Source organism: Photinus pyralis, unplaced genomic scaffold, assembly GCF_008802855.1.
Source record: "Photinus pyralis isolate 1611_PpyrPB1 unplaced genomic scaffold, Ppyr1.3 Ppyr1.4_LG3b, whole genome shotgun sequence".
Taxonomy (NCBI): Eukaryota; Metazoa; Arthropoda; class Insecta; order Coleoptera; family Lampyridae; genus Photinus; species Photinus pyralis.
Window position 1 is genome coordinate 21,891,726 of NW_022170510.1, and position 13,072 is coordinate 21,904,797.

Consider the following 13,072-nt stretch of genomic DNA (forward strand, 5'->3'; position numbering starts at 1 on the left):
ATTAATTTTAGGCCAAACAGGCCGCATCAATTGCTTTACCAAAATATGGTACCCAAAGGCACCACGTTCAAAAAACATTTTTTTACAAATTTCACTAAAGAATTGTGTGCAACCTATTAAGTTGCGTATGTTGGCCAATAAAATGCATTTCCTACATGACATTGCCTTATCGCCTACTCTACCGGTACTCTGGACTGGGTGGAAAACAAAAGTGCTTTGGCAAACCATTTTTTTGCGCAAACTTTAACAAAAATGATTGGGCTATTGATTGATTAATTTTAGGCCAAACAGGCCGCATCAATTGCTTTACCAAAATATGGTATCCAAAGCCACCACGTTCAAAAAACATTTTTTTACAAATTTCACTAAAGAATTGAGTGCAACCTATTAAGTTGCGTATGTTGGGCAATAAAATGCATTTCCTGCATGTCATTGCCTTATCACCTACTCTACCGGTACTCTGGACTGGGAGGAAAACAAAAGCTTTGGCAAACCATTTATTTTGCGCAAACTTTAACAAAAACGATTGGGCTATTTATTGATTAATTTTAGACCAAACAGGCCGCATCAATTGCTTTACCAAAATATGGTACCCAAAGCCACCACGTTCAAAAAACATTTTTTTACAAATTTCACTAAAGAATTGTGTGCAACCTATTAAGTTGCGTATGTTGGCCAATAAAATGCATTTCCTGCATGTCATTGCCTTATCGCCTACTCTACCGGTACTCTGGACTGGGAGGAAAGCAAAAGCTTTGGCAAACCATTTATTTTGCGCAAACTTTAACAAAAACGATTGGGCTATTTTTTGATTAATTTTAGGCCAAACAGGCGGCATCAATTGCTTTACCAAAATATGGTACCCAAAGGCACCACGTTCAAAAAACATTTTTTTACAAATTTCACTAAACAATTGTGTGCAACCTATTAAGTTGCGTATGTTGGCCAATAAAATGCATTTCCTACATGTCATTGCCTTATCACCTACTCTGCCGGTACTCTGGACTGGGAAGAAAGCAAAAGCTTTGGCAAACCATTTATTTTGCGCAAACTTTAACAAAAACGATTGGGCTATTTATTGATTAATTTTAGGCCAAACAGGCCGCATCAATTGCTTTACCAAAATATGGTACCCAAAGGTACCACGTTCAAAAAACATTTTTTTACAAATTTCACTAAAGAATTGAGTGCAACCTATTAAGTTGCGTATGTTGGCCAATAAAATGCATTTCCTGCATGTCATTGCCTTATCGCCTACTCTGCCGGTACTCTGGACTGGGAGGAAAACAAAAGCTTTGGCAAACCATTTATTTTGCGCAAACTTTAACAAAAACGATTGGGCTATTTATTGATTAATTTTAGGCCAAACAGGCCGCATCAATTGCTTTACCAAAATATGGTACCCAAAGCCACCACGTTCAAAAAACATTTTTTTACAAATTTCACTAAAGAATTGTGTGCAACCTATTAAGTTGCGTATGTTGGCCAATAAAATGCATTTCCTACATGTCATTGCCTTATCGCCTACTCTACCGGTACTCTGGACTGGGAGGAAAGCAAAAGCTTTGGCAAACCATTTATTTTGCGCAAACTTTAACAAAAACGATTGGGCTATTTTTTGATTAATTTTAGGCCAAACAGGCGGCATCAATTGCTTTACCAAAATATGGTACCCAAAGGCACCACGTTCAAAAAACATTTTTTTACAAATTTCACTAAACAATTGTGTGCAACCTATTAAGTTGCGTATGTTGGCCAATAAAATGCATTTCCTGCATGACATTGCCTTATCACCTACTCTACCGGTACTCTGGACTGGGAGGAAAACAAAAGTGCTTTGGCAAACCATTTATTTTGCGCAAACTTTAACAAAAACGATTGGGCTATTTATTGATTAATTTTAGGCCAAACAGGCCGCATCAATTGCTTTACCAAAATATGGTACCCAAAGCCACCACGTTCAAAAAACATTTTTTTACAAATTTCACTAAAGAATTGTGTGCAACCTATTAAGTTGCGTATGTTGGCCAATAAAATGCATTTCCTGCATGACATTGCCTTATCGCCTACTCTACCGGTACTCTGGACTGGGAGGAAAACAAAAGTGCTTTGGCAAACCATTTATTTGCGCAAACTTTAACAAAAATGATTGGGCTATTTATTGATTAATTTTAGGCCAAACAGGCCGCATCAATTGCTTTACCAAAATATGGTACCCAAAGCCACCACGTTCAAAAAACATTTTTTTACAAATTTCACTAAAGAATTGTGTGCAACCTATTAAGTTGCGTATGTTGGCCAATAAAATGCATTTCCTGCATGACATTGCCTTATCGCCTACTCTACCGGTACTCTGGACTGGGAGGAAAACAAGTGCTTTGGCAAACCATTTATTTTGCGCAAACTTTAACAAAAACGATTGGGCTATTTATTGATTAATTTTAGGCCAAACAGGCCGCATCAATTGCTTTACCAAAATATGGTACACAAAGCCCCCACGTTCAAAAAACATTTTTTTACAAATTTCACTAAAGAATTGTGTGCAACCTATTAAGTTGCGTATGTTGGCCAATAAAATGCATTTCCTGCATGACATTGCCTTATCGCCTACTCTACCGGTACTCTGGACTGGGTGGAAAACAAAAGTGCTTTGGCAAACCATTTATTTTGCGCAAACTTTAACAAAAATGATTGGGCTATTTATTGATTAATTTTAGGCCAAACAGGCCGCATCAATTGCTTTACCAAAATATGGTACCCAAAGCCCCCACGTTCAAAAAACATTTTTTTACAAATGTCACTAAAGAATTGTGTTGCAACCTATTAAGTTGCGTATGTTGACCAATAAATGCATTGCCAGCATAACACTGTTTAGCCCCTACACCACCTGTTAGGACCATTACACTGGAAGGGGAACAAAATTGCTTTGGTGAACCATTTATTTTGCGTAAACCTTAATAAAGATGATCGGCCCATTTATTAATTAATTTTAAGTGAAACAGGTCGCATCAATTGCTTTTCCAAAATAGGATACCCAAAAACAATTGTTAATTGCAACTTTTAGAGACACTACACGTTGAGCCTTTAAAATCGTTTCGGGTGCATTAAGGATTAAATTATAGACTATTAGTTTCGTAATATACTGTTTTTGACATCAATTCTATATAAAGTGCATCAACAACCGCATCTTTAGTAAAACTTTCTTTTGAATATAATATCGTATGCTAACGTTTTTAAAAATTACGTCTTATTGGTTTGAGATTTTCAAGTTTTTCAGGCAGGTTATGGATAACCACCGAAATTTTACAAATAAAACATTTTTCGGTATGGTGATTACTTATTGAAAAAATGCAAATTTAAAACAAATTATAAATAGTTTAACATATCAATTCAAAATTTCTCAAAAACTAAGAGACTCGCCAAAAACTGTGATTGACTTTTGAACATGGGTAGAACTTGTTACCCTCTCCTTTTTTTTATGCGAGCACTAATTTCATACAATAGGCACTTTGCTTTATTGGAAATGAAAACACTAGTTTAGGGTAATTTACTATGAATTTAAAAAATCCTTAAATGTTAAACTGCAATGTCTCGTTTTGAAAATCAAAACGGCACAGAAGGAAGTAGAAAACCATTCGAATTATTTATTTACGTAATCATCTTAGTACCGTATAAAAAGAATACAGAATATGCAGGTCAGGAAAAGAAAAACTAAATAATTGCATGTCAGATGATAACGACCTTAAAAACGCAAGTTCAGTAATTTTAATACGTAATATAACTGACCTGATTAATATTTTAGACTTGGCAACGTGGTCGGGACTCGCATGTACGCTGAGAGTGCCAATTATATACAGCGGGCCTCGCATGTTCAATGGATATACCACAGGGCCTCGTATGTACATTGCACATTTGTATATCTGAATTTTCTAAAAACATTACCCCTCAAGGGCGGATGTTGTTAAGTATCATTAGGACACTCCAAAAAACCAAAATTTATAATTTTACAAGTGGTCTTTATGGCGGGCCTCGGGTGGCCTGTTCGATATATCGGGCCTCGCTTTTATAGATACTTACGTATATATATAGATTGTGGAGTGATATTACGTCTTCAGTTCAGAGTGACGAAATATACGATTATTTCGAGGTAAAGAAGCAGTTAAGGAGATAAAGCGTTTAAAGATAGATGATGTTTTTCTCTATCAGTGGTACATCGATCAGGGCGTCTACTGCTACATTAGGTACCTGAATTCGAAACCTGCAGCATTTGCGCTAATATCAAGAATGAACTTCGATCCTCTAGATATTCATAAAAATCCTAAGATGCTGAATTACGTCTATACTTTACCGGAGTATCGAAGAAGAGGATATGCCACCGAACTTGTGACTCACATCATTGGCGTTACTGAATTTTCAGCATTTTGTTCCAACGAGGAGTCCGAAAAATTGTTTGAAAAATGCAATTGCACAAATCACGGTATAGTAAATAACGCCGTAATGTTTAGATACCCTTAATAAAACACGTTTTGCATAAATTGTTTTTATTCCTAATATACCTATAAATAGATTAATGACCTATAAATAGAATTTGCTTATACCAACCTATATAACTTTCGCAACTCCCTATACATTTATTATCGAATTTATCGTAACGTTGAGTGGTATCATTGAATAAAAACACTATTTTTATTCAATGGTGGTATCTAGGAGGAGTTCGCTATATATGCGATACATTATTCAGATTTTTCCCATTCCAATTCGATCATTCGTTGAGATCAGTCGTATTGTATCTGTTGGTGCGAATTTATTAGTCGTATTTTATCTGTTAGTGTGTATTTTCTTAAACGTATTATATCTATAGGTGAGTTTTGTTATTAATATTGCTTTTATTATTTAGTATTTTGGGCTTTTAGACGTGCAAGATGTTTACCGATTTAGTAAAACAGATTGCAAGTATTTTAAGTGTGCTTAGAACTAAGTATAGTGGCAAAACCGTGAGGCAAGGGATAATTAAGTGTGATAAGGCTAGACGTAGAATTCAAGATTCGATGCGTAGGTCATTATCCATAGGTGAAAGGCAACATCTTGAGGCTTGTTTACGTAATATTAAATCGATGCGTAAACACTTTAAATTAGAACAAAGGAGAGGCTTGGGTATATCTTTGAATAAAGGAACCTCCACTTCGGCTTTTAGTAATAGAAAAGAAACCGCAAAAGATCGCGTGCATTGGGATGACTCCATTTCGGCTTTTAGCAATAGAATACGAACTGGAGTTATCACTAATCTTAAACATAAAGACCCCGGCAACTTCTTAATGGATTGTAAGACCATCTTCAAAAGCCGAATTCATAACGCGTTGAAGCAAGATGAGGCTGTGAAAGTAAATGCGATTTTTTGCGGGGAATTTGCGATTACTCAAGGTGAAAAGATGCTTAATGAGTATAAGTACTTTACAACATCAAATTTAATGTATGTAATTTTTCAGCTCAAGGTGCGGCCATCATCTTTGGCCCATTGCAGACGGCCTATGGTAAATACGCCACATATCTATCACACGTTTAACCATATATTTGTAGAACGAGAACTCCGAACATATCTCAAACAAAAATATGGATCTGTAAGTACTTTTCATGCATCATACCGTATTTTAATTAGCTCTTATTTAGGAAAATGTTGCTATTTTACGGGGTCGGGGGGTAATCCCTGACTCCGTAAAGATAGAGGAAGGTAGCTTCCTGGGGCGGAGGTTCCAGGTCTTTAAGGACCTGGAACTACAAAACACGTACTGGGTGTTTTATGTAAGTGTTATCGTTTCAATTATAATGTTTACTTCAATGAATTTTTTTTTCCAGAACTAATAAACCCGCATTAAATTTTGTTTTGTTTTACTTATTCACTCCATTCTGACTAAGCCCTTACCTAAAATAATAAGATGTAGTGATTAGGGTGTTATCATTTCTTCCGTAAAACAAGTGTTATAGATATTAAATTAAGAAGCTCACCTTATAATCAATATTATCGTTATATAAATGTAGATCCGAGAAAAATTGATTTAACTGAATACCAAACAAATTGATGTAATACATAATATTTCACAATGTTATCGCATTTATTTATCACAACTGTATTATTCTCTACTCCTGATCAATAAATGTGAAGTATAGATATTAATAATAATAATAAATCCGCACGCCGTTTAACCAATAACCATGATGATGAAGTCAATCCTCCATTGGAGTTTGATATCGTCTAAAAAAGATATCAATGTAGGCTTTTATTACAAAATAATTTTGATACTTACGGTCCAACTCTGATGTAGACTATGTTTTCTGCTGTCAGCTTATTACTTATAAACGCCCATATAAAATAATCGCTGAATAAATACAATAAAATGTCCCGCAAATTATGCGCGCAAGGACACGTATCCCTAAGAAAAGTAAATTATAAGCAACTAAAAATTGAAAAAAGGCTTACCTGAGGTATATAAGAAGGCGCCTGTCTAAGTAGGTGTATACCCACATGCACTTTTTGAAATCGGATTGCGGATGCACGCCGTTTTTATGGGAGATTTTCGAACTTTACGCATTCATACACAATAAAACCCGTATATAGGTGTCGATGTGGAAATGAAATGAGATAAAGTACCATATCAAATTCGCGAGCACGCGCTGCTATAAATAAACACTATCGCAAGATTGAAACTTTCCATACCAATTATTAGAATAATGACATCTGCGAACTCTGTTCTCTTATTGCTTTAATGACATCTGCGAACTCTGTTCTCTTATTGCTTTCGCAACTTAATAGTTATTATTTTAGATCGAGAAATGTGCAATCATTTTTGCGAGGAGTCGAGGTAAACTATACGTTTTAACCGTATATTTGTAGAACAAGAAACTACTATTATTTTCGGCGGGATAAACCCAGCGAGGTATAAAACCACCATGTATTACGTTTTAATTATATATACCTATGTGTAGAACGGAGCGGGGGATTTCCAATTATGAATAACAATGCTGTCATTAAAATGGGCGTTGCTGACGTCGAGGCTCTCTTCGACGCAAATTTTATGTAAGTAGAGTAAGCGCTTTAATTGTAATAATAAACTTCAAATCACTATTTCCGCTGTAAATAAAAACACCCTACATTTTGTTTGTTGTTTTTTCCCTGCCCACTCCTGTTCTGGTTATAGGGAACCTACCTCCGATATGGAATTATAGGTAAGAATGAGGGTCCTCGCACCTGTCTCCTGAAATTACAATTTCCTACCCTAGTCGCATCAATCTAATAGAGGGAGTCGGATGAAAATATACCTCTATATGCATTACGACGCCAATAGATGGCGCCTCCGTATCAAATCGCTATTTCAGCTCTAAATAAAAACGCTCTACATTTTGTTTTTGTTGTTTTATTTCCCTCCCCGCCCCTGTTCTGGTTGTAGGTTAGAATGGGGCCCCCTTGTGTATGTCTCTCAAATGGGGGAGCTACCTCCGAGATGGAATGATAGGTTAGAATTCTCCTCCCTTGCATCTCTCTCCTGAACCACTGGATAGTTCACATGTTTGCTATTGTACAAATGTATACACGGCCGACTTTATTCGTAAATTTCTAACGCAAGAAGTCAAAATTGCAGTTTCCTATACGTTAGATGCGTATCATTTTGACGCCACCAAATAGCCCCTAGCCCCTATCGGGTTTTTTCCCTGCCCACTCCTGTTCTAGTTATAGGGAACCTACCTCCGAGATGGAATTATAGGTTAGAATGAGGGTCCTCGCACCTGTCTCCTGAAATTACAATTTCCTACCCTATACCTATATGTCACATCAATCTAATAGAGGGAGTCGGTTGAAAATATACCTCTATATGCATTACGACGCCAATAGATGGCACCTCCGTACCATTTAATATATCTATGATTTAATAATATTTAGAGGTTCGTTATAAATACAACTATCGAAGCATTATATCATACAAGTCTAGTTAGCCTAGTGGTTATGCTATAGGACTTGTAATCCGATGGTTGGCGGTTCGAATCCGTTCCATTTAAAAAAATTTTCAGGAGGTTCGATATAAATACAACTATCCAAGCATTATATCATACAAGTCTAGTTAGCCTAGTGGTTATGCTATCCCAATGGTTGGCGGTTCGAATCCGTTCCATTTAACAAATTAACAAATTTTTCAGGGTACGAAGGGGTCGAAGTTTGAGGATTCCAAGATGGCGTCCAAGAACTTGAGGATTCCAAGAACTTGAGGATTCCAAGAACTTGAGGATTCCAAGAACTTGAGGATTCCAAGAACTTGAGGATTCCAAGAACTTGAGGATTCCAAGATGGCGTCCAAATGACGCCTGCGCAGACGCCTGCGCAAAGGGGCGGGGCGCGCATGCGCACATCCAAACTGCTCCAAAAACACCCAAATGAACCTTAGAATTCCTTATGGGAAATTACATGTAATTTCGACCAAAAGTGGGCTCGAACCCGTGCAGCTCCTTTACTCTGATCAGATTATAAACCAATTACAATAAAATAATAATATACGAAATTGGGAATATCTTTATAAATTGTCAAAGCAATTCACCGTATTGTTACATCTTGCGCCCAACGTGCGACAGTTTATATTAAGAAATTCTCAAGCATCATTATAAAAGGAGAAAATACCAATGGATCGTAAGCCGAAAAATCTATCTGATGAAGATGGAAATGAATACAATTTAAGAAGCAAGATCAGACAAGGTGCGATTCCAAAATATTCAAATCATGCAAATCAAATAACAGCCAATTCAAAAAGCCAACTTGAGGAAGAAGAAATAAGGGAAACAACGCGGAGTAGTATAAGTAGAAGAGAGCTGGATTTGCAAGTTCCATTAAATTTTCGGAGAAGCGATCATTTATGGAATGAGATTTGATAGCCATTAGGCAGTTGTAATTTGATTTTAATTTAGATTGTGCTGGTATCAGGTTGTGATCAGATTATAAACCAATTACAATAAAATTGATCGAAATTGAGAATGTCAAAGCAATTCACCGTATTGTTACACCCTGGAAATTGCTTCCACTTATGGACATTATAAAGCAAAATTGTTTATCCAACTTTCATTCAGTTCAAAATTTGTCATACGATGAATCTATGGTAAAATACTATGGTCGCGACGGATGTAAACAATTCACCCGTGGTAAACCAATTGGGTTCGGATACAAAGTGTGGTTTGCTTTGCTTCTTTTCATTCTAAATAAACCGATACAACGAAATATCGAAGGATCCTCAGTATTACAATCACTTTTAACGACAATTTATTTTCATCTTACAAAATACATTTTATAGTTAACAAAAATGCATCAAATTCATGTCTTGGGCATTGAGATAATGCTCTTGGTTTTTTTCCAAACGATCCTGGTGCATAAATAAATAACGATTTTGACATTTTTTTATCAAAATCCACGTGGTCGCCAAAAATGCATCAAATTCATGTCTTGGGCATTGAGATAATGCCCCTAGTCTTTTTCCCAGCGATCTTGGTGCATAAATAACGATGTTGACATGTTTTGATCAAAATCCATGTGGTCGCCAAAAATAGATCAATTCATGTTTTGGAGATAGAAATAATGCTCTTGGTTTTTTTCTCAACCATCTTGGTGCATAAATAACCATTTTGACATATTTTGATCAAAATCCATGTGGCCTCAGAAAAATAATTTAACATTTTTGAATCACGCACATGCGGTTATGAAACGTGCACGTTATCAACTCTTTCAGCATCAAGATAATGCGTTTGAAAGCTTTTACAACTCTAAATTCATGTGTACAGAATAATTTTGGGTACATTTTGCTCTAAAACTTTTGACCTAGACCACAGAGAGAAGAGTTATATTGAATTGTTACACATCTAAGAGTCATAGAGAATAATCTAGCGAAAGTCCGAACTCGATATATGTATGACCTAGGGAATGAAATATGTTGATTTCTATTATATTGAGTTCGCAGTTTTTCATGTTCCCGATTCACTCGAAGTCCTATAACTTTTGTTCCTGTTGAACCAGCTTCCTGAAAATCAATAGCGTCCGTCCTTAATGTCCAACGTACCCGTACACCAAATTTCAACACAATCGGTCACTTTTAAAAAGCGTTAGAGCACACACGGACGGACGGACGGACGACAATACAAAACTACAAAGGATCTGAGGATCGTTAATAATATGTAATAACTTTGATGTATAACAACAATAAATATTTGACTTGAAAATGATAAAAAAAGGATTTGAATCATTTTACAGGTCGAGAAGGCATCGAGAAACATCTGTTAAATAATGTAGGTATTTTTAAAACCGATTTTCCCTCTCAGGAATTTTGTAAATAGGAACTAGTTTTTAAGTGAAAGTGACATTCTTGCCATTTCGGCTGATTCATTCTTAGTCATACAGACCACTAAGGCACATGTATAAATAAAGTTGAAGTTATTTATTATTGCATTTAATCATTTCTACAATCACACAACAAAATCAGATATCTCCACATTGGTAGCCATATACCTACCTTTAATTACGGTGTTGCTCTCAATAAACCAAATTTACTGTTCAGTTATACAAATGAGGACATTGGACTATTTAAACTACCAGCAAGGGGCATTTACACTAACTGAAACGGAAACACTAGTAAGAAGTAAGAATATACAAATTAATGTCATTTGTTTGATTATCTTTCATTTTTAATATGTTCATTTTTAATGTACTGAATTTCGAAAATAGCCAAGAGCATGCAAAATGGATATAGAACACGATAATACTGGGGTGATGATATGTCTATTCTCTATATTGCCATTGCAATCTGCACGTCATGCAAATCGAATGAGAATATCGGTAGTTTCTTTAGGTTAGCGTTTTGTCAAGCGTTTTGTTTTTTTTCTGAAAATAGTGGAATCTATTTTTTAAAATATATGCATTATCATAATAGATGGAAATGATATCTTTAAATATTGACGTTTTTGGTAGTCAGCTTTTGATTTTTCTATTACAAGTGACTTTAAACGACACGTTGGTAATAAATAACGTAAGTGAGTGAAATACCTTCTTTCACAATAGAATCGGTGAGTTCGAAAACCATACATATCCAAAAACGTCATTTTGAGAAAATCAAGAAAAAGCCCTCAACTGCTAAACTAATTAATTTAGACAATTAGCATACACAGAAGAGTTTTAGATCTGGTGATTTGGGATTTATTTTTGCAATAATATTTCAGAGAAACAAAATGGCGGACCACTTACAGGTAAAAAAAGGCGCCGGACTTGTACGGTTTTCGAACTGAACGACAAAAATATGTTGGAAATTGAGAAATTTATTTGATAATTTTACAGAAATAGAAAAAAATAAACAGTTATTTTGATTAACATAATATCTAATCGTCGTTATCAGCAGTTGTAGTTGGCCAGGATGTTACATGGTAGTAAAATTCCAAAGTTTCACCGGTGATATATGACATAACCTTTTTAATGTCAGCGATTTTCTTTTCATTGATAGGAACTGCTTCTCTATACGCGACACTATTGGGTAGAGGGGGACTGTTCTTATGTTGCTTTAGTAATTTAAAAGTGTGTGACTTCAAACCACCTATAAACTCCCATGTTGTCACATATTCGGGAGTAGAACTTTCATAGAGGAACTGCCTGTAGTTCGACACAAATTACGGTTCTGCCCCCCACATCCATTGGAAAACAAGTGCAGCTCAGTTATTTCAGGTGGTATGACATTCATTATGTAGTGATAAAGGAATGTACATACCTCGTTAGGCCCTTTAAGAGCCTGTCCCTCATGGTAGGTGTAAAAATGTCCAGTATTTTCCTTAAAATTGTGTATTTGAAATGCGTATACCCAAAGCTGTCTAAAATAAAAAATTTCCTGAACAGGAATATGTGGAAGAGGCATATTTTGCATATAGTCAAAAGATAGGCCCATTACTTCTGGTCGTTCCTTACACCTCTTTCATTTTATTATAAAACTTTTTCGCGCGCCGTTTATGGACCATGAGTTCCGCGGCAGCTACTCTCTTTGCATTGTCGTTAAGATTACTGTCTTTAAGCTTGGCCCCAAGCCTTTCACACTCCGAACAGACATCAACTTGCGGCCTTCCAAACCTGAGATTGTAATTTTCATTATAATATGTTAGGTAAAATTCGTATTTCACACAATTCTGCAATTCTGGATATTTCACAAGAAAAAGATTGTGCATTTTTTTACATTTAAAGATGCATCTAAATATCGAATGTCTTTAGAAGAGTAGTGGGAAACTTTTACCGGAAACGACTCTATGTGCTCTTTAATTTTTGCAATCCACTCGTCACATATTGCACGGGGTCTATTGTTATGCCGGCCCCTTAAATCCTTTGGAGATTTTCCTGCTAGAAGTAGGTTGTTTAATCGCTGAACTTGCCAATGTGATACGGCATGAAGACTCATAAATGCCTGCTTGCAAACGGAAATTCGATTTGATTGATTCATAACAAAGTATGAAAAATTAGATTTTCTTTCTTCCTTAGGTGAAGTACCTCTTACTCTGTGTCTCTGAATGGGATTTGCTACCATACGTCCTTGCAAGTATGTGTCTTGTTCGTTTTTTGGCTTACCGTCGTGTAACTTAACCATTATAGCGTTTTTTTCATCTTCAGTGAACTGCTGCATACATTTTTTTTTTGCAGCTTAGAAAATATTAAACTTATTTTAATGTTTAAGCAAAAATTGTAACTTACCTGCATGGAGGTCCTACAGTCTTTGCTTCAACATGTTTTCCTTTGCTAGAAACATACGCCTGACCTTGCAAGCGTGCTATTTTTATTTTGTTGTGTTTCCAACCATCCACATTCCTTTTTCTTTTCCTGCTACCACTACTATGATTATCTGCTCCTTCACTATCACTGGATGACATTTTTACGTATTTAAAACTGTTAGAAGATGACTAAAACGGCATAAATACACACACGAGACTAACGCTGTGCTTATAAACAAACATTTGCGAATTGTGTTTGGATTGAGATGAAAAACAGTACAAGTCAGGGACATGTACGGTTTTTACACTCATT

At 35.8% G+C, this 13,072-nt stretch overlaps 1 protein-coding gene across 8 annotated transcripts; it reads left to right on the forward strand.

The window, feature by feature from the left end:
* The first annotated feature begins 4,144 nt into the window (after positions 1-4,144).
* On the forward strand, positions 4,145-8,052 carry LOC116167172. 8 transcript variants are annotated; one of them, XR_004144470.1, is made up of 6 exons: positions 4,145-4,861; positions 5,487-5,531; positions 5,578-5,618; positions 5,668-5,799; positions 5,854-6,932; positions 6,982-7,398. XR_004144470.1 is itself a non-coding variant. In XM_031482425.1 (6 exons), the coding sequence occupies exons 1-6, from the start codon at positions 4,923-4,925 to the stop codon at positions 6,979-6,981; spliced, it is 846 nt and encodes a 281-aa protein (XP_031338285.1). In that variant the 5' UTR covers positions 4,868-4,922; the 3' UTR covers positions 6,982-8,052. The 8 variants fall into 8 exon arrangements, 3 of the variants coding, with proteins under 3 accessions (XP_031338285.1, XP_031338284.1, XP_031338286.1); XM_031482425.1 differs by lacking the exon at positions 4,145-4,861 and adding an exon at positions 4,868-5,421 and having other exon boundaries at positions 6,821-6,857; positions 6,890-8,052; XR_004144468.1 differs by having other exon boundaries at positions 5,487-5,618.
* The last annotated feature ends 5,020 nt before the right edge of the window (positions 8,053-13,072 follow it).